The sequence below is a fragment of the Sceloporus occidentalis genome, unplaced genomic scaffold (genome assembly GCF_023333645.1).
Source record: "Sceloporus occidentalis isolate IW3139 unplaced genomic scaffold, rSceOcc1.0.p SCAF_5, whole genome shotgun sequence".
Lineage (NCBI taxonomy): Eukaryota > Metazoa > Chordata > Lepidosauria > Squamata > Phrynosomatidae > Sceloporus > Sceloporus occidentalis.
In genome coordinates this window covers 99259445-99281908 of record NW_028316985.1, presented here as the reverse complement: position 1 = coordinate 99281908, position 22464 = coordinate 99259445, and the positions used below count along the sequence as shown (strand labels likewise).

Genomic DNA, 22464 nt, shown 5'->3' with positions numbered 1-22464 from the left:
GTCACAGTTATAAATTTACAGGACCTAAGCAGAGCAGAGGAAAATAGGGAGTATTGGAGATGTTTCATCCACAGGGTCGCCATGAATCGGGATCTTGAGGGCCATTAACAACAAAAATCTGTTAAAGAAGTAACAAGAAGAAATTGTCAAGCAGATGACATTTCTTGTGGCATCTACACAATAATATTAGCATGTAGGCCATCCTTAAAAGTTTTGTTTAGAGATCCATGGAATAAAAACGTTGTCTGCCATTGAACACTAGAAACAAGAATTTTAACTGGTCAAGATGGCCAAGACCCAACTGACAGTAGGCTAGTTAAATCCAAACCTCTCTACCTAAGAGTTTCTGCTATTTATTGAGAAACATCCTTGCCTTGGCATACTTTTGTACCAACATGGTTGCTGTGTCCCTGGGTTAAAGACAGCTTAGATCTGGCATGGGTCAACTCCTCCCTCATGGAGCCTCTTCTACACTATTTTTTTCCAAATCTTCTGCCAGCACATCTTAGACAACAGAGCAGTTCTTCTGGGAGATTTGTCATATAAACCTGAAGAAGAGCAATCTGTTGGCAGAAGGGGATTTCTACTGGCAGAAGACACTTCTGCTTAATCCAGACCTGCAACCCTGGATTTAGCTTTACCTAAAAAGGTAAATTCAACCTCCTTGGACCTCCTGAGGTTCTAGCTGACTTTCTGCATTTGTAGTACTAAAACTGAAGAAATCAAGCTAGCAGTTTTGCCCTATGGTGAAGCACAGAGGGTCATAGAATCATAGAATGATGACCATTGAGTGTTCTTGGCTCACACTTTTGCAGACATATTTCTTAGAATAACATGGTAGCAGATATTATCACAGCTTTAAAGTCTGTTGAGTGTCTTAAGATAAAAAGCTTTATGGAAGCATTTTAAAAAAATAATAATTAAAAATAATAAAACATGGAGGTGTTTCAATCACACACGAGTATAAATATATACGATTAAAAGCCAAAGTCAGAATCACCTATGTCATAGTATTTCTGATCTCTATATATGGTTGTGAACGCTGGACAGTGAAGAAAGCGAATAGGAAGAAAATAAATTCATTTAAAATGTGGCGCTGGAGGAGAGTTCCATGGATACAAGGGTCATCAGAAGACAATTAAATGAGTCTGAAAGCCTGAGCTCTCACTGAAAGCCAAAATGAGTAAACTCAGGCTATCATTCCTTTGGTTATATCATTCATGGGAAGAGACAATAATGCTTGGTAAAGTAGAAGGAAGGAGGAAGACAATTTTTACACATTTATAGTTGGTTTGATTTGATAAAGATAGTTACAGTCCTGAATTTACATGACCTGCGCAAGTCTGCAACTGATCAAGCTCTTGAACTCTTTTATTCATAGGGTTGCCATAAAGCAAAGCTGTCTCAGTGACAAATAATAACAATTCACACACAAACAATGACATGCTGTTTTCCTCACCAGTTTAATAACCTCTGTTATCCTAAGACACTCTTTTAGTATAGCATTGAAGCAAAGGTGCTTTTAGTGATTTGCATTAAATTCATTGTGAAAATGTATCTGTTTTCCCCAAAGCCTTATCTTCATCACAGTCAAACAATTTTCTAGTTTAACATTTGGTTAACCATGCATGGGATTGCTCTTTAGAATTTTTTAAAGAATAGTTTTGCAAGAGACTGGTTGTCAGAACTAAAGATTTAGCATTTACAAGTGCAGACAGTAAGGGCAGGAAGCTTTAAAAGTATGGGGCCACTTCTACAAAATTGTCATTCCACACTATTTGGAAACTTCCCTGTTACTATCTAGACAGAAGACAGGAGGACACCAAATCCCAGGGGACATTAGTGCCAGTGATACATAGAAAACTAGAGTGGTGAGGTGAAAACCTGTCAATAGGGGAAAAAAGACAAGGAAACAGCTATTCCATCTGTCTTAAGAATCTGACAGTATACCATCACTGTAGAAATAAAGCAGTTGGACACCCCTTTAACTGTCATGACCCAATGCTATGGCATTCTGGGATTTGTATTTTGTGAGATATTTAGCCTTCCCTGTTATCCAGTCCCCTTAAACCTCACATCCCAGAATGCCACAGCATTGAGACATGGGAGTTTATCACACGGGAGGAATTTCTCTTAATTTCGAATGAAAAGAAAGTGGGGCCAAATTCACGTGGATTTTTCTAGTTCAGTGAATTTATGTGAATTCGAATTGCATTTGAACTGACTTCCCATTGCCCAAAAATAGCTTGCCATTGTACCTCTCACACAATAACATGAAACCCCATGTGTTCAGACTGACTTCCCATTGCCTGAAATTGTGTGTCTAAGACGCAATAACTTTAAACTCCATGATTGCGTTCAGATTGCCATTGGATTATACTCCCAATTTCCCTTGTCTGATAAACTCGATGGAAGGTGAAGTGTCAGATTGCTTTATTTCTGTAGTGTGGTAGCAGACTGAGGGGGAAAATGAGTGAAAGAAGTAGATTTGCAAACCTTTGCTTGTCATTGAAAACTTCCATGTGGAATGAATTCATGATACATCATTCTGTCCCCAGTTTTATAACTGCATAACAATCTTGTCCTTATAGTTTTTAGACTCATCTTGTATGTCAGGCATATGCCTTCATAAATTCTCTTCTCTCTCCCTACTTTCCTGGGCTTTGATTTTGTTGTTTTAAATTATATCCATGGTATGAAGTGTATTGACATGCAGAATTTTCTTTTTAAACAAGGCAACAGCCAAGTGAGCACATAACAGCAATGCAAAAGTTGCTACAGCAGTGTAAACACAGTCAACAGGAATCTCTTTGAGTCCCTCATTTCCTTAGCCTTGTTTGAAAAAAAATAAAATAAAACAAAGAGGAGGGGGATTGAAAGCTGGTTTAATTACAAAAACTGGCTTTCTAGACACTAAACAAAACTGCAGCCTGGCTCAAGCTGACATGACGGACAGAGGCCTATTTTGCTTATTTCTCTGTGCCAATCTGCTTAAGCTCATCTTGTATGGCCATCCAAGCTGCCTGTCTGGGGGCCAAGTTTTGCAGCCTGAAAATATCCCAGCCCTGTATTGTTTTATGTGGTAAACAGCACAGCTGATACGCTCCTTGAATGCTTAAGCAATCACATAGTGAGGCAGTCATCTATACATGCATGCAATTCTTTGGGAATAAGGCCCATTTATTTTGTTGAGAAACATGTATAGGATGAAAATATGTAAAAAATCAGGTTTCACATCTGATATGGTTTACAGAACAAAGTGCAAAGGCTCCTGAACATATAGGGGTAAAAAAAAACCTCGCCCAGAATAGTCAAGGAAATAAGTGATAATTTGACATCCTTTCCTGATGCTCAAATCTGCCACCTAAAATGGCAGTTTCATACTGTTTTGTAGCCTTCCAGTCCCTCAACACACCAGTATTTCTCAACTTCCACTGGCATCCCTGACATATGCAGATTTAACTGACAGTTACAACTGTGTACATAACTCTTTGGTTTGTGGAAGACTTCAGACCTCTATCCATTATGATTCTCTCCTTGGGACACCTACCTGTTTTCTGGCTGCCTTTCCCCAAAGCCATTCAGTGGCCAGGGGATGATGGAGAAACAGCCAACAGCCAGGTTCTTGTAACCTGTAGGAAGCAAAAACCATCTTCCTGGATCACTGGGAGTCCTCTGGATGTCCAGGAGGAGGATGTCATTTTCCTGCAGACAGTTATAGGAATGGAGCCAGATGGCTGCCTGGCTTTTCCTTGCCCCCACACTCCTCAGGCCACTGAAAGGCTGTGTGTATCGGGAGGGGGTACACAGACTGAGATCTGGTAGACTGACTGTTTAGGGTGGCAATATGAAATATTATTGCACTATGGCTTTTCCCCATCCTGGGCATGGACTGAGACTGGGCTGGGACTGTGTCTTATCGCATAGCTTCATGCCCAGATTGTTACCATCTTGTCCTTCTCCTGTCCCTGGCTAAAATGCTTCTTTTCCATCATGGGAGATGTTCCGATCAAGGATGGGATAGTAATGATCTGGGCATGGAGCTGTGTGATTCAGAAAGGGGAGGGCATAGTTTTTACCCATTTAACCCACATCAAAAAGATGCTGGCAAAAGGAGGTGTTTTTTGGATTGAATTGATTTATTTAGAATTAAATCGATTCAGCCAAAGTGGGAACCAGGAGGATTTGAATCGGATTCGAATCCGCCCTGGTTCCCACTGTCAGCAGGTTCCCTGGCCTCCCAGCCATACCTCCACACCTGCTCCATCCTCAGTCCTCCATCTTCATGGTCTCCCTCTCTCCTTCTGCCCTAGCCTCTCCTCCACTGTGGGTTTACTGGTATGGCCAGGAGGACAGAGTGAGGCATGGCAGGGAAACAGCAGCTGTTGCTTCCTGCACCGATCTTGAAACTGGCACAAACATAGTGGGAACCACTCTATTCGCTGAACAGGTTTCAGGAATTGGTTCAGGAATTGAATCAAGAGGTAAGTGGAAATTAGGTCTATACAACTTCAGGCTGCAGGTAGGTTCTGCATGTTGGGTTGAACCATTTTCCTTGACATACTAGATTTCTGTTTATTGAAGATACTTGCCAGGATGTGCGAGGCCATATCATCTCCCAAAGTCTAGGAAAGAATTTATTATAAATTGGTCCCTTTCAGCAGATAGTACCTGGTGTTGAGGCAATCATCCCCATCCCTCAGCTTTGTCATGGCTTTTCATGAAATTCCCATAGCTACTCCACAGCCCTGCTTTACCTCAGAACAGGACAAAGCAGAGTACAAGCAACACCTTTCAAGGCCACTTGCTGATTTCCAATGTATGAAGTGTCAGAGTCAACAATGTTACTTCATAGTTAATGGTGTTTATAGTGGGTAGGGGAATTTCAATTTAGCCATACCCAGGGATGTTGCTCTATGGCACAATGAAGGCACTGCTGTCCCTAAATGAAGTTTTCCTCCAGTCTCCAAATTTCTAGCATTGCAGGAATTTAAAATGTGACTTGGGCATTTAGAAATGCAGCTTAGGCATCCAAAGAAAAGTGGCAGGCAAAGTTACATAGGGAATGTGAAACATACCAAATGCAGGAATGTGAGCATGAACAATTTTCAGTGTCTCACTCTGCAGTACTAGAAATTTGGGGAATGAAGTAAAAATACATTGGGCAGCAGAATGCATGCAGAATAGCTACACCGCTGGTTTCCTTTCCTTTCCATCTTTTTTGATGGATTTCTCCCTTGCTTGTTGCTAATCTGCTGTCAGTGATTCCCTTCTCCTTTCATTTCCTCCTAAGCCTTCTCTTTCAACATACCAACCAAACCAAACCAAACCAACTAACCAACAGGGGTGGGGAGAAAAACAACAACATCCAAGGCTCTCAATGTTAAGAACAAGCTCTCATACCTTGGATAAGCTCCTTAAAAGTGTTTCCAATTTTTATGAGATTATTTTTTTCACCAAAATGAGCAGGATACTAGAAATAACAGAGGTTTTTATTTTAAGCTTGGCTGGCCTACATTAACCAATACAGTGCCAAGACTGCAACTCTTATCTAATTTAGGAAGGAGAGCATTTATCCTTTTAGCCCCCCACCCCCACAGTTGCTTTAAAATGGAGCAATGCCCAGAATCTCACATTACACATCGGAGTACCTCCTGGAGACCCTGGTGCTACAGCTGAAAGGTCTGCAGAAGGTAGGGGTGGGGGATGGAGAGATTGAAGTTTAATTTAGTGGCCTTCTCCTGGGGGTATTTGTATGCAGGACCTGTCAGCCCGCCCATTTATCACTGCCAGGAATTGGAGTAGGCAAGGTTAATCCTGGCCATGAATAGGAAACCCCCCTACCTCTTATTTTTCACTGCTTCTCCCTCCTCTGCCTCCTCCCCTATTTGTTCCTTCTCCTCCTCCTCTGTTTTAAAGCAATCTTCTCTTCAGCTTTGGAGCAAGGTACAAATGGAATTATGGGTTGCACTGTTCAGAGAATGTTGCACATGTATCATCACTTGTTCTAAACAGAAAAAGGAGGTGGAAGACAAAATACTGCAAATGAGATTGACCTTCGTAATACTATACCATATGGCTTTTGCCTCTAAACTTCATAGTTTAAAAAAATCCCATTGTTATTTCTTGACCTAAGGAGACAGGGAGCCCTTGTTTCCTTTTCCCGTTTTGACGACTTCAGTAACATTTCAACAAGTAAGGGACATAGTTGAGTCATGGTAGGGAGACACTTTCAGCACAGCATGGTGCAGAGATGACAGTCAAAAAGCTTGAGGTGGGAATGAGAAAAAATCAGTAAAAGCACTACCATAGTGGGATAAAACATCAAGAAAATTCATTTTGCAGTACAGACAGTTGCAGTAGAGACAGATGATGGCACTTTACAAAACTAAAACTAAAATGCATACATTTGATGCCTTTTTCCAAGGAAAAACAAGAAAATACGTCAGAAGAGAGGGCAAAGGAGAGAAGCAAAGATAAATGCTAACAGCTTTGATAAGATAATGCTGTAGATAAGCTGGACCTGGAAAAGGAACAGGTTTTAGCTGCCCCACCACCAAATTTGAAGCCCCATTTGAAATGTGTGCAAAATAGGAGTGGGCCACTGTCATGGTTGCATTGATTACTCCAAAGGACCTCTGTGTGTGTGTGGGCACGCACACACGCGTGCGCACATGCGTTTCTTCCTCCTGCGATACACCTAGACTCTTTGGGCCTCCAAATACCTCCTTACCCCAATGAGATGTGGAGAAAATTTTGCCACATTATTTGCCCTCTCTAGGCTATTTTAGACTCAGGAGAATCCTTTTTTTCTCCCCACCTCCCAGTAGGAAGTCACCTGGGAGTCAGTTTCTAGGTCATGTTGCACTGGTGAAAGATTTCCAATATTTTAAATTTGATCATTTAAATTGTTTGTGGTGGCAAATTGCCCTCATGTCCCCATGGAGATTTTTGGAGGCAAATAAAATTGTGATAATTCTTTTTTTGTGGGGTGGGGAGTGGGACAGAAATGGTCCTAGGAGATACTTGCAGCCTGTTGTCTGCACTTCTCTCACCACTAGTGTAAAATGAATGCAATTATTTTAGCAATCCAGGAAGCATTATGCTAGAAAGGCTTCATTTGACCTCACTTTCTGGAATTAATATTGTAACCTGTGTACAGACCATTGCCCTCATTACAAATTAAAGTTTTCATCATCATTAATGTTACCAAACTGCTTAATCTGATTGACTAAATAGTGTTATGCTGTCATCATGATCCTTCTTTGAATGTCACACAGTGAAGTAGAAATAAGCTCCAAGGAGACTGAACATGGATGGGACAGTAATGGCAGAAGCTTGAGACAATAATTTATGTGAAAAGATGTGATTTTGAAAAGTTAATAGTCACACTGGCAAAACTTTGGGAAGTATTTCAGAAGTTCTGCCACACTGAAAAGCACACCACTACAAAGGCAACAGGTCTATTTTGTTCCTCCTTGTTCTCTTAGGTGCCATTCCCACTTGGCAGATAAAATGGATTATATTGGCGCAATTCTGATTCGGATTATGTTCCGAGACTAATTTGAATTTTTTCCATCGTTTCCATTATGAAAAGGGGCAAATTACCTCGATTTATTTAAACTCTGTTTTCGTTCCCATTTATTTTAAATCGATGTATTTTAAAGCGGATTAATTTGCTCCCAGTTCCCATTTGTGTCTGCAAGCTGTCAATCAAGCGCGTAGGTTTCAGACGTCACAAGTCTTGGGGTTTTTTTTGGGAGGGGGGCATCCAATGAAAATCGGCTGCATCCAAGACTCTTCTGTTGTGTCTCCCCAGACTAGAAGGAGCCTCTGTTCGTCCTAAACCCCTTGCATCCGAGGCTCTTCTGTGTCTACCCATATTAACTGCCATAACTCAGTGCTAGGGAATCCTGGGAATGGTAGTTTATTATGGCACCAGCACTCTCTGGCAGAGGAGGATAAATGTCTCACAAACACAACAGTTCTCATAATTCCTTAGTACTGAGCCAGGGCAGGTTAAGGGCTCTCAAACTGTATTATTTCTACAGTGGGTTTTGAACTACAGATGAGTTTTTTTTCATAAATTAAAAAAGTTGTTACTTTATAATTTACTTTAGAAATACACACACACACAAATATACATTCATATGTGTATATATACGTGCGTGCACACACACACACAAATATGTATGTGTGTATATACCTATATGTGTGTGTGTATATATGCATATGTGTGTGTGTGAGTATTCATATATAAACATATGTGTCTGTATAAAGAGATCGATAGATCGATCGATCGATCGATTGATAGTGTATGTGTGTGGTGTGTGTTTGCCAAATCAGATCAAGGGGGAGAAGGCAGTGGGCTTCAGTGGGGAGAGACTCTATGGGGAAGAGAGAAGAGAAGGCTTGATCCCCCCTCCAGATCCCTGGGCATCCAGGCTCTCCTGTGTCTTCCCATAGTTCCTCTGGGAGGAGCCTCCATTCCCCCAAATCCCTTTGCCTCCCCCATTGCTCCCTGGGCTGTCTGGGGGGCGATCAAGCAGACATGTCCTGCAAAGCCCATCTGCTGCTCAGGCGCTCAGGCAGAGGCGAAAAAAGAAAAAAGAATAGTTTAAAATGGTGTTCAATGGCTCTCCTCACACATCGGTCTATGAATGAGGAGCAGAGGGGAGGTTGCAATCCACTGGGGTAAAGGCTATGCGAATGGAAGAAAATGGTGCTGCCGATGCAAAAAGAGAACAAAGAGGGTGACACCCCCAGGCCAGCCCCTTGAGCGCTGCTCCTCCCATCTCCAGGTTCCAGAATCAGACCCTTTCATTCCCATTCATTTGCCCCGAATCAGACTCAGGAGGCACAGGAAAACTCGCTTTAAAACCACTGTTTTTAAAAACCAATTTATCGACCTATAATTCGGGTTTTCCTAGATAAATCGAATCAGATTCGAATGTCAGTGGGAACGATATCGGAGCAACGCAGGTCGGATTCGTGCTCAAATGGGAACGATGCACCCATGATTCACATCCAGATCCGGATTATAGGCCAGTGGGAATGACCCCTTAGTAGCAGTTAGTGATATACATGGTGCCAAGTGCCCCTGGTGTTCTGCAAATCTCTCCAGCCTTTGGATAACAAACAGTGAGGAGGAGCAGGACAGTGGTGGGGCAACCTGCACTATGATGATGTCATGATGTGTTATACATTTTGTATTTCTAAGAATTTTACCACACAATAAAAGAAAGGCAAAACTGATCAGGAGAGTAGTGGCTTTTTCTGCACCAGCTTGCATGACATTATAGCACTTCCATTCTTTTTGTGAAGGAAGATGGTCATCATAGCATTCCCTTTGCTGAAATGTCTCCCCTCAAGAACAGGATGGAAGTGCTATGAGGGCATGTGCAATAGCACAGAGAAAGCCACTACTCTCCCGAATGATTTAGTTTTTTTTCTCATGCAGTAAAGTCCCAAGGCGCTTAAACTGCAATTGTACTGCTTTCATTTCAATCTCCCTGGAATGTTTTAGATACTGTTGTGGCTCTCCTTGTACAGTACTGTGCTAGACCACTGTTGGATTGCTTGGAAATTCTTTCCCCATTAAGGACATCCTTTCCTGCTATGATTCAGTAAACACTTTGAGTGTGAATCTCTCATTTCACTTCACTGCAGTATTGGGCTCATTTCTCTGGCATGTTCTGTTTTCTATCTTTTTTATATATTATTTCTTTAAAAAGGGGGGGGAATAGCAGAATAACACAATTTCAATGTAATCCTGTTATGGATTAATTCCCAGATAATTCCCAGATCATGGATCATGATGGCAGCATAACAATATTTAGCCAATTCAGGAAAAGTTTAAAGACAAAAACTAACACAATAGATCTGTAATGATTTCATTGATGACTGACTCTTTTATCGCAGATAGGTTTCCATTTATTTTTTATTAATAATAGATACAGAGGTAATCTAGATCCACCTGGTTTTCATGTTGGTTTTTGGAATGACATCATAACATGAAATCTACAAAAAGAAATGCACATATATGCATTTATTAACTTCTATTAAGAAATGCTGACATTCTATAAAATTTAGTGTGTTCTGTTGAATTTGGTTACGCTATATTTCTTTCAATTAAAAAACAGGAGTTAAAAAGAGGAAATATGCAAAAGTTTAGAACATACTAACAAGCAGAACTTGGCAAGAAAAATGATGGAAATGGCATGGTGTGTTTGTGCATCTTCCTGATCTGAATGGGGAGTGGGCATAGAGGTGATTCCTTCCATAACAGCATTATTATGAAATTATGTAACTGTGCAATTGCAAAATTGTGCAATAAAAGCTTCCTTAAAAAAAATCATGGAGCAGGAAGAAGAGTAAATAGGGTTGTTTAAATGATATTATCATATTTCAAGTGTGAGAGAGCAAATAAAAGAACTCATACCACTGAAGAGCAAGTGCATAAATTATGCAAAAGCATGCATTGCTATTCTGCTACCTTTCTAATTACAGGGGAAGCAGTTTTCAAGCAAAATGACCCCATAAAACTGAGTATTGTGATAAGTGTTTCAGAGAGCAAGAAAAGGAAGAGTGGATGCAGGACTTAGGCACTGCACTGATTTTGAGATGAAGTCACAGATCACCCATAACGTATAATTACAGACTCTGAAAAGTTACAGGTGTTTTCATGCTGCGTACAAAGGATCTACTTTTATAGGAGGGAAAGGATAATAACTTTTCCAATAGGCTATTTATCACCTAGCCAAGAGATACACAATGGTTTGTGCATAATGAGGGACATCATGCGTATTTCCTTAACTGGCATGATTCATAGAGCTCATACAAACAACAATTCTTGATACAGATGTGGGTTAGCCTGGCTAGATTTGGATAGATTTTAGTTGCTGTTATTAGATAGCATAAATGGTTCTAGATCTGCCTGGGCGTCACAAGGAAACCAGGGCAATATGCAAGAAAGTTACTATCACATTCAAAGTACATGAGCTGTAGTAGTTGAGGCCACCATTATTTAGAAAGAACAGTATTTTCACAGACACTATTTCAGGTTTATTGTTCAAGTTTAAAAGAGCTCATGAGGAAACAATATGTTTCTATTGAGCTCATAGACTTGTGTCTTGTCCCATTTGCTCTTCAGTTTCAATAAGAAGATGGCTTTATTTCCTTTGATTTAACGGTACTTTAAAAAGAAAGAAAAAGCTCAGAGGAAATTAAACCACAAACAACCATATTTTAAAAACAAAAGAGCTTGGCAGATCCCCAAGAAAGAAAGGAAATTTAAAGATAAATGGAGTTGTCCTCATTTTACCTTATTGTGTCTCATGACTGCCAAAATATGAAACAAAAGTATGTGTTTACATTTGTCAAATGCAGAGCTGCAGGGACCAGAACTTTTTTGGATAACATGAATAACATAGCTAAAGGGTGTGATGCTGTAAAAAAAAGTAGAAGAGATAAGATTCCCTTTCTAGTCCCTTGATATGTATGTGCAGAGTTTCATTGAATTTTTGCTTATTTACTCACCCATCCACTGGCAAAGTCCTACTCTGTTAACTTATCATGGCTTGGAGGTGATAGGTTCTTGAAGGCCATGACAGCAGAACAGAAACCCTGGCAATTTCTACTAAGCTACAGTCAGTCCTCCTTATTCATGAACTTTTTATTCATAGATCCAAGCATCCACGGCTTGAAAATATCCTCTAAAAATATAAATTCTAAGAAGTAAACCTTCATTTTGCCATTTCATATAAGGGACACAATTTTACTATGCCACTGTATTTAATGGGATTTGTGTTCCACAGATTTTAGTATCCAGTGTGTGTGTGTGTGTGTGTGTGTGTGTGTGTCCTTAAACCAAACCCCAGTAGATATCAAGGGCCCACTGTAGTAAGGCTTCAGGTGCATCCCCAGTTGACCAGCCTGGAGGACAATGCTAAAGAGACCAGTAAACTATGAACCTAGTAAAGTATATAGAGAAATTTTACCAGGAGAGTAGCCACTAGGTGATGAACTGACCACAGCAGTTAGGAACACCATAACTGTTGAATAGTTGTTATTTGTATGACCAAATCAACACAAGTATCCAGTAATAAGATACTGCGCCTTTAAAAAGGTACCTTGGGGATACCCTACATGTGAAAATGGAAAACCCAAAACAAAGCCACGTGATAAACTGTAGAACAGAACTCACTAACACTCCTCTGGTGCAGTTCTCCCTATGTTATTCCTTCTTGATTTCTCCAGTGATTTGGACAGCTTCAGAGATTTAGTGTGGTTCTCTGTGAATCTGTATACACTACAGATTTATCATTGCATTGAAGTAACTGTGTTATACTCTCAAGTAAAACTGGGATCTGTAGTTTTTGTGAATATGCAAGAAATTCTTTCTTAAAGATTAGTAGAAATTCAGTTTCCTGGATTAATTTGCAGAAGGGTTTAAACCAGTTTGAGTCTGTAATGTAGGTATTATGTCCTATACAATGGACCACATTCAGACCTTCAAAAATGGTCTGTAATCCCAAACAGTCTGGTAGGGCTTAGAGGCCATTGTTCATTATCCATCAGCAGGCTACACAATAACCCAGAAACAGAGCCCCCTCTCTTGCCCTCTTTCTGTCTTTGATGATATTGTATGATATGACTCATGTAAGAGTAGGTTGTAAACTGGGGATCTTCTAATTTGTATCTTAACTTGTTTTTGCACATCACAACTGATTCTAGACCTTCTGCAACAGATAGTTAACACCCAAAAGTTTGGGTAAACAAAAAAGTCTTTGCCTGCTGGCAGAAACAGAGATGAAGGGCCTAACCCAGCTTCCAGTAGGAAGGAATTCCACTGCCTAGGAGCAGCCACCAAGAATGTTCTCTTACATGTCTTCAGCAGAAAACCCTCCCTTGAAAATTAATTCCTTCCTTCCTTCCTTCCTTCCTTCCTTCCTTCCTTTCATTTAAATAAATATAACTTGGATCTTGGAGAAATGGGGAATGGATTGGAACATGGGATATATTTCAGATATCTATCCTGTCTTTCCCTTATCTGGCCTGCCCAATCCTCACACTCTGCCTCTGCCCAAGCATCTCATTCCCACCACTTTTTAAACTGGATTGTGAATCAGTTTGAACCGGTTCAAATGACCCTGGTTCCTACTTAATCTGAATCGCTGAAGCGATTCCGAGAGGGGGGCCATGCACTAGACCCATTTAACCTGTTTTTCGACACTGATTTTTTCAGCTTCTTTTTTGTTAAATAGAATCTGCTCAAGCATGAACCACATGCGGATCGGAATCGATTCAAATTTCCCCTTCAGCTGTCTGTACCGAACCATTTTGAATCAATTCATTTGTGGATGGGAACCATAAGTGGGTTATTTTGGAGGGAAAAAATACAATCAGGGCAAATGTAGTGGAAACCATGCTCCACTGTCAAATCGATCCATTGATTGGGAATGGGGCCAAGATTACATTAAGGGGCACCTGTTCCTATCCACGCTGCTCTGAGATTCACCAATGCACATAGCCAGACAAAACAATGCAGAAACAGAAGAAAAACATCAGTGCAGCAGGTTGGACACAGTGGTTACAAAATGCAGCTATCACCTGAGTAACTCACGTTCTTCTCACAAATCCCTACCTCTCACCCAGGGATTCTGAAAAACATAGAGCCAACCCATACTGTCACTGTGGAAGGCACTATGTTGCCAGACTCTGCCTTTCCCTCAAGGTCAATTGTCCATTTTCCAACTACGAAGGGGTTGGAACCCTGCCTCATGTCTTCCTGAAGTGGTGACCAAAAGGGGTGGAAAGATAGCTTACTACGAATTAAGATGGAAAGAAGAAACAGAGTTGAGTGACTCCCAACCTCAACACTCTGTCTAAACCTCTTCAGGGCTTTCGTGTAGATGCTGAATCATAGGGGACTCAACCAAGTCCTGGGGATCCTACAGGTCACAGGTTCTTAATTTGTGGTCCATGGAACTGGCAGGAGTGGGGGTCTGTGAAGGCCTCTCATATTCTACATGCATATGCAGCAGCAGCAGCTGATAGCTATGATAGCTGCAGTGACAAACAAGATGCTAGTTGTGTGTGTGTGACAGAGAGAGAAAGAGAGAGAGTATATAATTGATAGGGAACCAGAAGAACTATGGTCAGGGACATAATAAAGGAAGAAAGCAGCAAGACACTGTGGTCAAAAACAAAAAGGAGACAAAATGGATAACAGATGAAATGCTAGAAACAATTAAGAAAAGAAGGAAAGCAAATGACTAGTGTGCAATGATAAAGAGGACTACTATAACAATCAGTGCAAAGAAATAGAAGCAAATAACAAAAAAGGAAAAATGAGAGATCTGTTTACAAGAGAGGAGAAATTAAAGGAAAGTTCAAACCAAAAACAGGAAGGCTTTATGACAAGAACAGGAACACACTACATGACAAAGAAGAAATAAAAAAATGCAGGATGCAGTATACAAAAGAGCTATATAAAAGAGATGAAAATAAAGGATAGATGGAATGAAGAACAATACAGAGATGAACCCCAAATTCTTAAAAGCAAGGTGAAAGCTGCATTAAAAGAAACTGGGAAAATAAATCATCAGGAGCAGACAGGGCCAGGTCATCCATATAGGTGAATTAGGCAGCCGCCTAGGGCGACAAAATTTAGGGGTGGCTTGGCAGCTTTTTTGGTATACTTTTTGTGTAATTAAACAATATTAAAGTGAAAACTCATTACAGTAAGTGACGTAAAAGCAAGCTGTCATGTGACACTTTCTATGTACAATGGCCAAAACATAAATGTGTTCCCCTTGTGTCCTTAGTATGGTCACATTACCATCATCCACCTTCCGCATGCGCCTCAAGGTCAACAGCCCCCTCTCCTCTCACCACCCACCCGCCTTACCCTTGGTGCCATAACACGGAACGCCAGTTGCCAGTTGTCTTGAGTTTACTGTTTACAACAAACAAACTAGTCTGTTTTTGTGTTTTGTATTTTTGGTAGTGATCTTGCAACAGTGTTTCAGTGTTTGTGTTTGATTTTGAATGTTTGCCTAGTACGTTTAATACTGTGTTCCATTCTTATGACAAGTTTTAAACTAAGTAAAGAGGAAGTTTTAGTTGCATAGGTGAGTACTCTATTTATTTTTACATTATCTTAGAGGATAGGGGGGCACACAACTGCCTTGTATCTTATGTCTTTTATCATTACGTAATCAGAAATCAGAAAAATAATGTTGTTCTATAGAAGGCAATAAATTAGACTACAGAGACAATAAAAGCAGAAGGCTAAAACTTTAACAAAAGGAGACAAACTACTTATATTGACTAAACACTCCAACCTAATAACAAATGAAACAGCGGAAATCAAGGGGGGGGGGGCAAAATATTTCTCACCTAGGGTGGCCAAATACCTAGAGCCAGCTCTGGGAACAGATGACGTCCCAACTGAACTGCAACAGTCCACAAATACAGAATCAACTCTAGTGTTAACTAAAATATGCTAACAAATATGGAAAACCAAACACTGGCCAACAGATTGGAAATGTTCAATATACATCCCCACCTCACAAAAAAAGGAGACAGAAGAGACTACAGCAACTGTTAAACCATAGCACTTATCTCTTACACAAGCAAAATTATGCTTAAAACACTGCAATACAGACTCTAACCACACACAGAGAGAGAAATCACAGAGGTGCAAACAGGGTTCAGGAAAGGTAGAGGCACTAGGGTCCACACTGCAAACATATAATGGCTAATAGAATGCACCAAGGAATTCCAAAAGAAAATCAGCGTGTGTTTTAAGGACTATAGCAAAGCATTTGACTGCATCGATCATGAATAGCTATGGAATTCTCTCAAAGACATGGGAGTGCCAATACACTTGATAATTCTTTTGAGAAAGCTTTACTCAGGACAAGAGGTCACTGATATAACAGGATATGGAAAAACAGAATGGTTCCCAGTAGGCAAAGGAGTCAGGCAAGGGTGCATATTATCCCCATACTTGTTCAACTTATACACTGAAAACATATATGAACAGCAGGGTTAGATTTAGAAGGAGGAGGAGTGAAGATAGGCGGAAAGAACATCAACAATCTAAGATACGTGGGTGACACAGTAATACTAGTGGAAAACATAATGGATTTGGAACACATACTAAGGAAGGTCAAGGAAGAAAGTGTAAAGGTAAGCTTGCTGCTGAACATTAAGAAAACAAAATAATGACCATGGAGGACCTACATAAATTCAAATTAGAAAATGAGGAAATTGAAATGGTTACAGATTCCTCATACCTGTAATCAAACATCATTCAGAATGGAGGTTTGCAGTCAAGAGAAAGTAGAAGACTAGGAAGGGGAAGAGTAGCCATGAAAAAGCTAGAGGAGATCCTAAAGAGTAAAGATATAAAACTGAGCACTAAAGTTAGAATCATCCAAGTCACATGAGTCAAGGCCTACTCAATGGAAGCTAACAACAACAACAAATAGTAGTTATACAGTAACTGGATGGAGAGAATGGTGAGAATGAGCAATGAAGAAGATTGGGCTGTGTCATGATGTCCCTTTTCTCCTGTGTGCCTAGAGTTTGAAGTGCAGCATAGTAGAGGCACAGAAACAGAGAGACAGCTCAGCTTGGCAGCATTCTCAATGCCTGCCTGCCTCAGTGGCACAGCAGCAACTGGGCTCCTCTTTCTCAACTTATCCACCACTGGCTGCTGTCCACTGTCTCTCTTTCCTGGATGAAGGGAAGTAACTGGATGGAGGGAAGAGTAAGAATGAGCTGGAGGAAAGGTGGGCAGGTTGAGTATGCTGGAGTCGGAGGTAGGAATGAGGTGGAAATATCTGTCTGGTTCACACACTCCTTTCTATGCCTGGTTTTGCAGGGCAGCAGCAGCAATGGCTTTGCCAGGCAAAGGATGAGTCTCTCTCTCTCTTCACTACTGGAAATGAGCCATTCCTTCTTCACCTCTGATATAGAGGGTGCTCTTGCCTACATGTCACACTTGTGGACCTTCCAGAGGTTAGCTCCCTTGGAACAGAATTCTAGAATACATAGGCCTTTAGAACAGCTCTTCTTATTTTCTTAAATATGCATTATCTGTTGTTAGGGAATGGTGGTACAGCCCGCCCCTTTTTGAAAGTAATGGGGCTTGTGCATGCGGCTGCAGTGCGGTGGTGTGCACGCCTTGGGTGCATGCCCCATTCACATGAATGGGATGCACTCCCGCATGGGTGCCTCGCAGCTCCCACGTGGCTCCCTCGCGGCTTTCTGTGTATGCTGAAAGCCGCATATAGTGCATCCGCGTATAACGCGGGCGCACTGTATATAAAAAGCTGCTGCCTCAGCTCTTTTGGCACCAGTGTCTTGGTCTCATCCCCTGATCTTAACAGACCAATCTTGGTTCAACAAGCACTGAGAGTTTGCTCTTTTATCAGAAAAACTGATCCTGAATCTAAATGCTTTGTTAACATTCCTGCTCTTTTATGAAAACTGCTGCCTCAGCTCCCTCACTCTTGACCGCTTCCCCACTTTGTTTTTTTCATGATTGTACTGATGTCCCTGAACTTGGACCCTACCTCCTGCTATACCATTGATTTTGATTACATAATTACACACCTACCTCTGGCCCCATAGAGTCCCAAATCTCTTCTTTTTCTTCTTCTTCTTTTTTTAAATTGACCTTCCTTGTTTTAAATCATTTCTGTTTGTCTTTCTTGGTCTCTCTCTTTTCCTGAATGCCCAAAGCATCTTCCTGCTGGGCTTGACATCTTTTTTCATTTTACCAAATACAAAGATTGTTCTTTTTTTAAAGCCTTATAAATAAATACTATGGCAGTACTACTGAAGTTTTTTCCAAACTATTGAAAAAGAACATGCATAGCTTCTGTATTCATGGCAAGAGCTCGTACAGCTGTGCATCTTCAAACAAGTTCAGTGCAAACATCTGTTCTTGATGTTCGCTTTCCTAACTTGAAATCCTGTTAAATAAACAAGGTCCACATTTAGCTGAGCTGCATTCAGCCTTGCAAATTCACAATTTTGTGAGTTCCCCGTCCAGTACTGTATAAATACCAGCATTCCCACTGTGCATAGACAAAAAGTAATCAATCATCATTAGAACCAGGAGGCTTATACAGAAAACTGGTTAACGGACAAAGTAAGCTGCCTATCTTTGCCTCCATCCCAAGACCTAAAACATTTCAGGGCTGAGAATATTTCTATGATCATAATAGTACATGATCACAACAGATAGCTAAGAGGCATTTTCTTATTTAAATAAAAACTGAGACACACACATAACATTAGAAAAACCTTCCTTTTAATAATAATTACCCATGCTTAGCAAAGCCCACATCCTGTGCATCTACAAAAGGCATTGTTGTGAATGTAACTCTTGACTGGAAGAAGCCATTCCAATGAAGATGTAGCGGTGCATGTAGAGATGGATTCAGCAGACTCCTTTAAGTATAGGTAATATAAATGACTGACACCTGCCATCACACCCGTGCAGAAGGAAGGAGACAAGGCTAGAGGCCTTTATGTTTAACACACTTTTCCCCCTGTCTTATGTTGATGGTGTGTGAAGGGGTATTATAATACCTGTGGGACTAACTGAAATAAAAACATTTGTAGCATGAGCTTTTGTTGAATGAGGGTGTTCTGCTGCCTTGCTAGTTTTAACAGGCTTGATGCTTTTATTGCTGGTTGCTGTTTGAAAGTCCTCAAAGGGAAGAGCATGTGGACACTGGTGTTGACTGGTGAAGCTGGAATTCAATAAGCACAAGTGGTGTCACTTGCTGGATAAACTGCCAGTTTGGTTGTTGAATTTTAATATCTCTCCTAAAAGATATTTCTACTGAGCACTATTTTCTAACAAAATAGGTTTGTACAGATATAAAAGTTCTAGATGACTGGCAGGAGGCCATAGAGTACAGGTTCTCTTCACCTCTTTCCTGCCCATATATCATGACTCCCCCCCCCCCCCTTTTCCTTTTTACTGTGCCGGTAAAACTAGGAGTGACCGAGTAACACCTGTGCTAAAATCTCTTCACTGGCTGCCTATTAGTTTCCAGGCACAGTACAAGGTGTTGGTTATAACCGTTAAAGCCCTACATGGTTTGGGTCCAACCTATTTGAGGGATTGCCTGCTCCCATATAATCCGCCCCGCATCCTCAGGGAGGAACCTATTGCAGCCTTTAAAAACCAGACTAACTGCTACCTCCCAGAGGGCCTTCTCTGCAATTGCTCCCAAATTTGAGATCCGTCAAATTGCCAGCTTAGACAGCTTTAAAAAAGTTGTCAAGATGGATCTCTTCCGGCAGGTCTTTCCTGAATAAAAGTGTCCGGCCACAAAATGACTGCCCCTCACATCATGTCTTAGCCCACTGCTCTGTCCTTGTTATATTTTTTATTGTGTTTTTAATAGATATTTTAATCTCCAGTTTTAATTGTAACATGTTTAATCCTGTTTTAATGGGGGGAATTTGGGATATAATGTTGTGAATGTGGATATTTTAATGTGTTGTCAGCCGCTTTGATTGTCTCATCACAGAAAAGCAGGGGGAAAAATAAAAGTTTTTATTTATTTATTATATTCATTTCCTATATTTTCTACAACCACTGTTTAGCCTTACAACTATACTGGTTTACAGTGCAACTGTCAGTAGCCATGCTGTCCCCTAATAACTATTTGTAAATTCATTTCTAACCCTGTTTCCAAATTCTGGATGAGATGGTGAACCATCTCAACAGCAGTTATAATCTGTGCAGAATCAGAGTAACTATGGCCTGTTACAGACTGCCAAAATAAAGCTGCTTCGGGTCTCTTTGGAGGTATGCTGTTTAAATGATGCATGCATCCTAAGAATCCGTAAGCTGCACCAAAGCTGCACTCCAGTGCTTAGGAATGGAGTGTGGCTTTGGCGCGACGTCCGGACTCTTAGGACCCATGCATCATTTAAATAGCATACCTCCAAAGAGACCTGAAGCAGCTTTATTTTGGCAGTCTGTAACAGGCCTATGAGAGAGGGATATTTTTGTTTGATCCCTATTTCAGGAAAATGGAACTAATTTGCAATCCCTGGACTATTATGTAGTAAACAACACAAATGTCTTTGGACTGCACAGTCTGTTGAATCTGGTGGTGCAGTTCTCAGCTGGAAAGATGTGTACAAAAATGCATCTCAATAAACAATACATATGTCAGGGAATATAATAAATAAATAAATAAATAATATGGCATAAAGGGCACGTATATGTAAAAATAAATAGGAATTTTTATGTATGTGTGTTTTAAAGTTGTAGATTGCTGTAGATATTGGAGGAAATGGATTTATGACTGAATATATGTATTGTTGACACAGACCAGAAACATACAGCTCAATTTATCCCCAGAAGGTACCATTAATGTTTATTTATATATTTTTATTAATTTATTGCATTTATATCCAGCATTTTTCTTGGGATGGAACCTAAGGTGGCTTATGATGATTTAAAACAAGAGTTGTTTAAAATTTGTTTATTTTACAAAATTTAAAAAAGAATTAAACAACAATATTATATATTTTTTTAAAAAACATTGTCTATAGTTAAGAACAAATTTAAAACATAATTACAAAATTAGATTTAAAAATGTCATCACTTCACCCATACTACAACTACATAATTTAAAAATGTCAAAGGCCTGCTTGAATATAAAGGTTTTTGCCTGCCAGGTGAAAAAGACCAGAGAGCAGGGCAAGTGGACCTCTCAGTGAAGGGAATACCACAGTCGTGGATCAGCCACTGTGAAGGCTGTTTCCCATATCCTTACCAAATGTGCCTGGAAATGTGGCAGGACCAAGGCTCATGACAGCAAAGAAAGGAAAATGAATGATGGACAAATGAGATGGGGAGCAGCACTTGGACCAGTGCAGTGGAGTTTCCTTCCTTGGGAGTTTATCATAGAATCATACAGTTGGAAGAGACCACAAGGGCCATCCAGTCCAACCCCCTGCCATGCACGGGACAAATTTCTCTTAATTTCGAATGAAAAGAAAGTGGGGCCAGAATGCATTCATGTGAATGTGCTAGTTCAGCAAATTTACATGAATTCAAATTGCATTCAAATTGACTTCCCATTGCCCGAAAATAGCTTGTGTGGTAGTCTATCATGCAATAACGTGAAACCTCATGATTGCATTTGGACTGACTTCCCATTGCCAGAAATTGCGTGTGGTAGTCTATCACGCAATAAAGTTAAATCTCATGATTGCGTTTGGATTGCCATTGGATTATACTTCCAATTTCCCTTGTCTGATAAACTCCTTGGAGGTCTTTAAGCAGAAGCTGGATGGCCCTCTGTCGGAGATGCTTTGATTGTGATTTCCTGCATGGCAATGGGTTGGTCTGGATGGCCCTTGTGGCCTCTTCCACCTCTATGATTCTATGAAATATTCTGCCTACTCTTACAACTGAACAGGGAAGCTAATTGATGTTGTAGGGGACAAATGACTTTCAAGTTTCAAGGTATCAGTAAATGGAAATGGCCATAAGAGGACAGCATGGATAAGAACACAGAGAGCTGCCTCATACTGAGTCAAACCATTGATCCATCTAGCTCAGTATTATTAGCTCTGTCTGGCAGTGGCTTCTCAGGGTTTTACAGGGGACTTAAAAAAACAAAAACCCTAACCTTCCTTTATTGTTGTGTGCCTTCAAGTTGTTTTTGACATGGTGATTCTAAGGCAAACCTATCACAGGGATTTCTTGGCAGGAGTTGGTCAGAGGGGGTTTGCTTTTGCCTTTGAGGCAGAGAGATTGTGACTTGCCCAAGGTCACCCAATAGGTTTCCATGGATGAATAGGGATTCTAACCCTGGCCTCCAGAGTTATAGTTCAATGCTCAAACCACTATACCACACTGGCTCTTCTAGCTCTCCTTAGGGATTCCTGCTAATCCCTGGTGGCCTCCTAGCTGAGAACTAACCAAACCTGCCTCTGCTTAAGTTTCAAAATCAGATGAGACTAGGTGTAGTTAGGGTGTTATGGTAGACCAGAATCTTCCCAGTTCTATCACCTCTTCATAGTAACTGGTTCCATATCAAGTAGAACAGCCCTTCCCTTCTCTGATTATAACGGATCCCAACAAAAAGAAGGGCAGGAGAAGCCAAACATCAGATTTAACTGAGACACCCATCAGTATTCTATATTGCAAATTTACTGATTTTTATTGTCTTAATTTTCCAGAGCCACTTTAAGACTCATTATTGGTGTTTATTTTTTTGCTGAACAATTAGGAAAAATAATAATAAATAGAAATGACAATCTAATGCAAGCACAAGCAAATATAAAAGGTTTGGAGTTATCTCCTGAAAGCTTCTACTTTCTATCTAGGTATAGGGAATATAGGCAAATGTAAAACATCTCTTAGTAATCAGATTACTTTTCAGTTTTTTGAGATCCTAGTTCTGT

The 22464-nt window shown here is 40.4% G+C and overlaps 1 protein-coding gene across 5 annotated transcripts in view; it reads right to left on the bottom strand.

Moving 5' to 3' along the window:
- The window catches only part of LOC149312555 (potassium voltage-gated channel subfamily KQT member 1-like), a 383931-nt gene that overhangs the window by 24431 nt on the left and 337036 nt on the right, over positions 1-22464 (bottom strand). The window contains exon 19 of one of the 5 annotated variants that reach the window (XM_089524863.1): positions 5920-6007. The exons of the other annotated variants lie outside the window; for them this stretch is intronic. Within the exon in view, the coding sequence (XP_089380989.1) occupies positions 5999-6007 (9 nt within the window). The 3' untranslated portion in view covers positions 5920-5998. Of the gene's footprint in view, positions 1-5919; positions 6008-22464 lie in introns of those variants that run through there. 5 annotated transcript variants of the gene reach the window in all.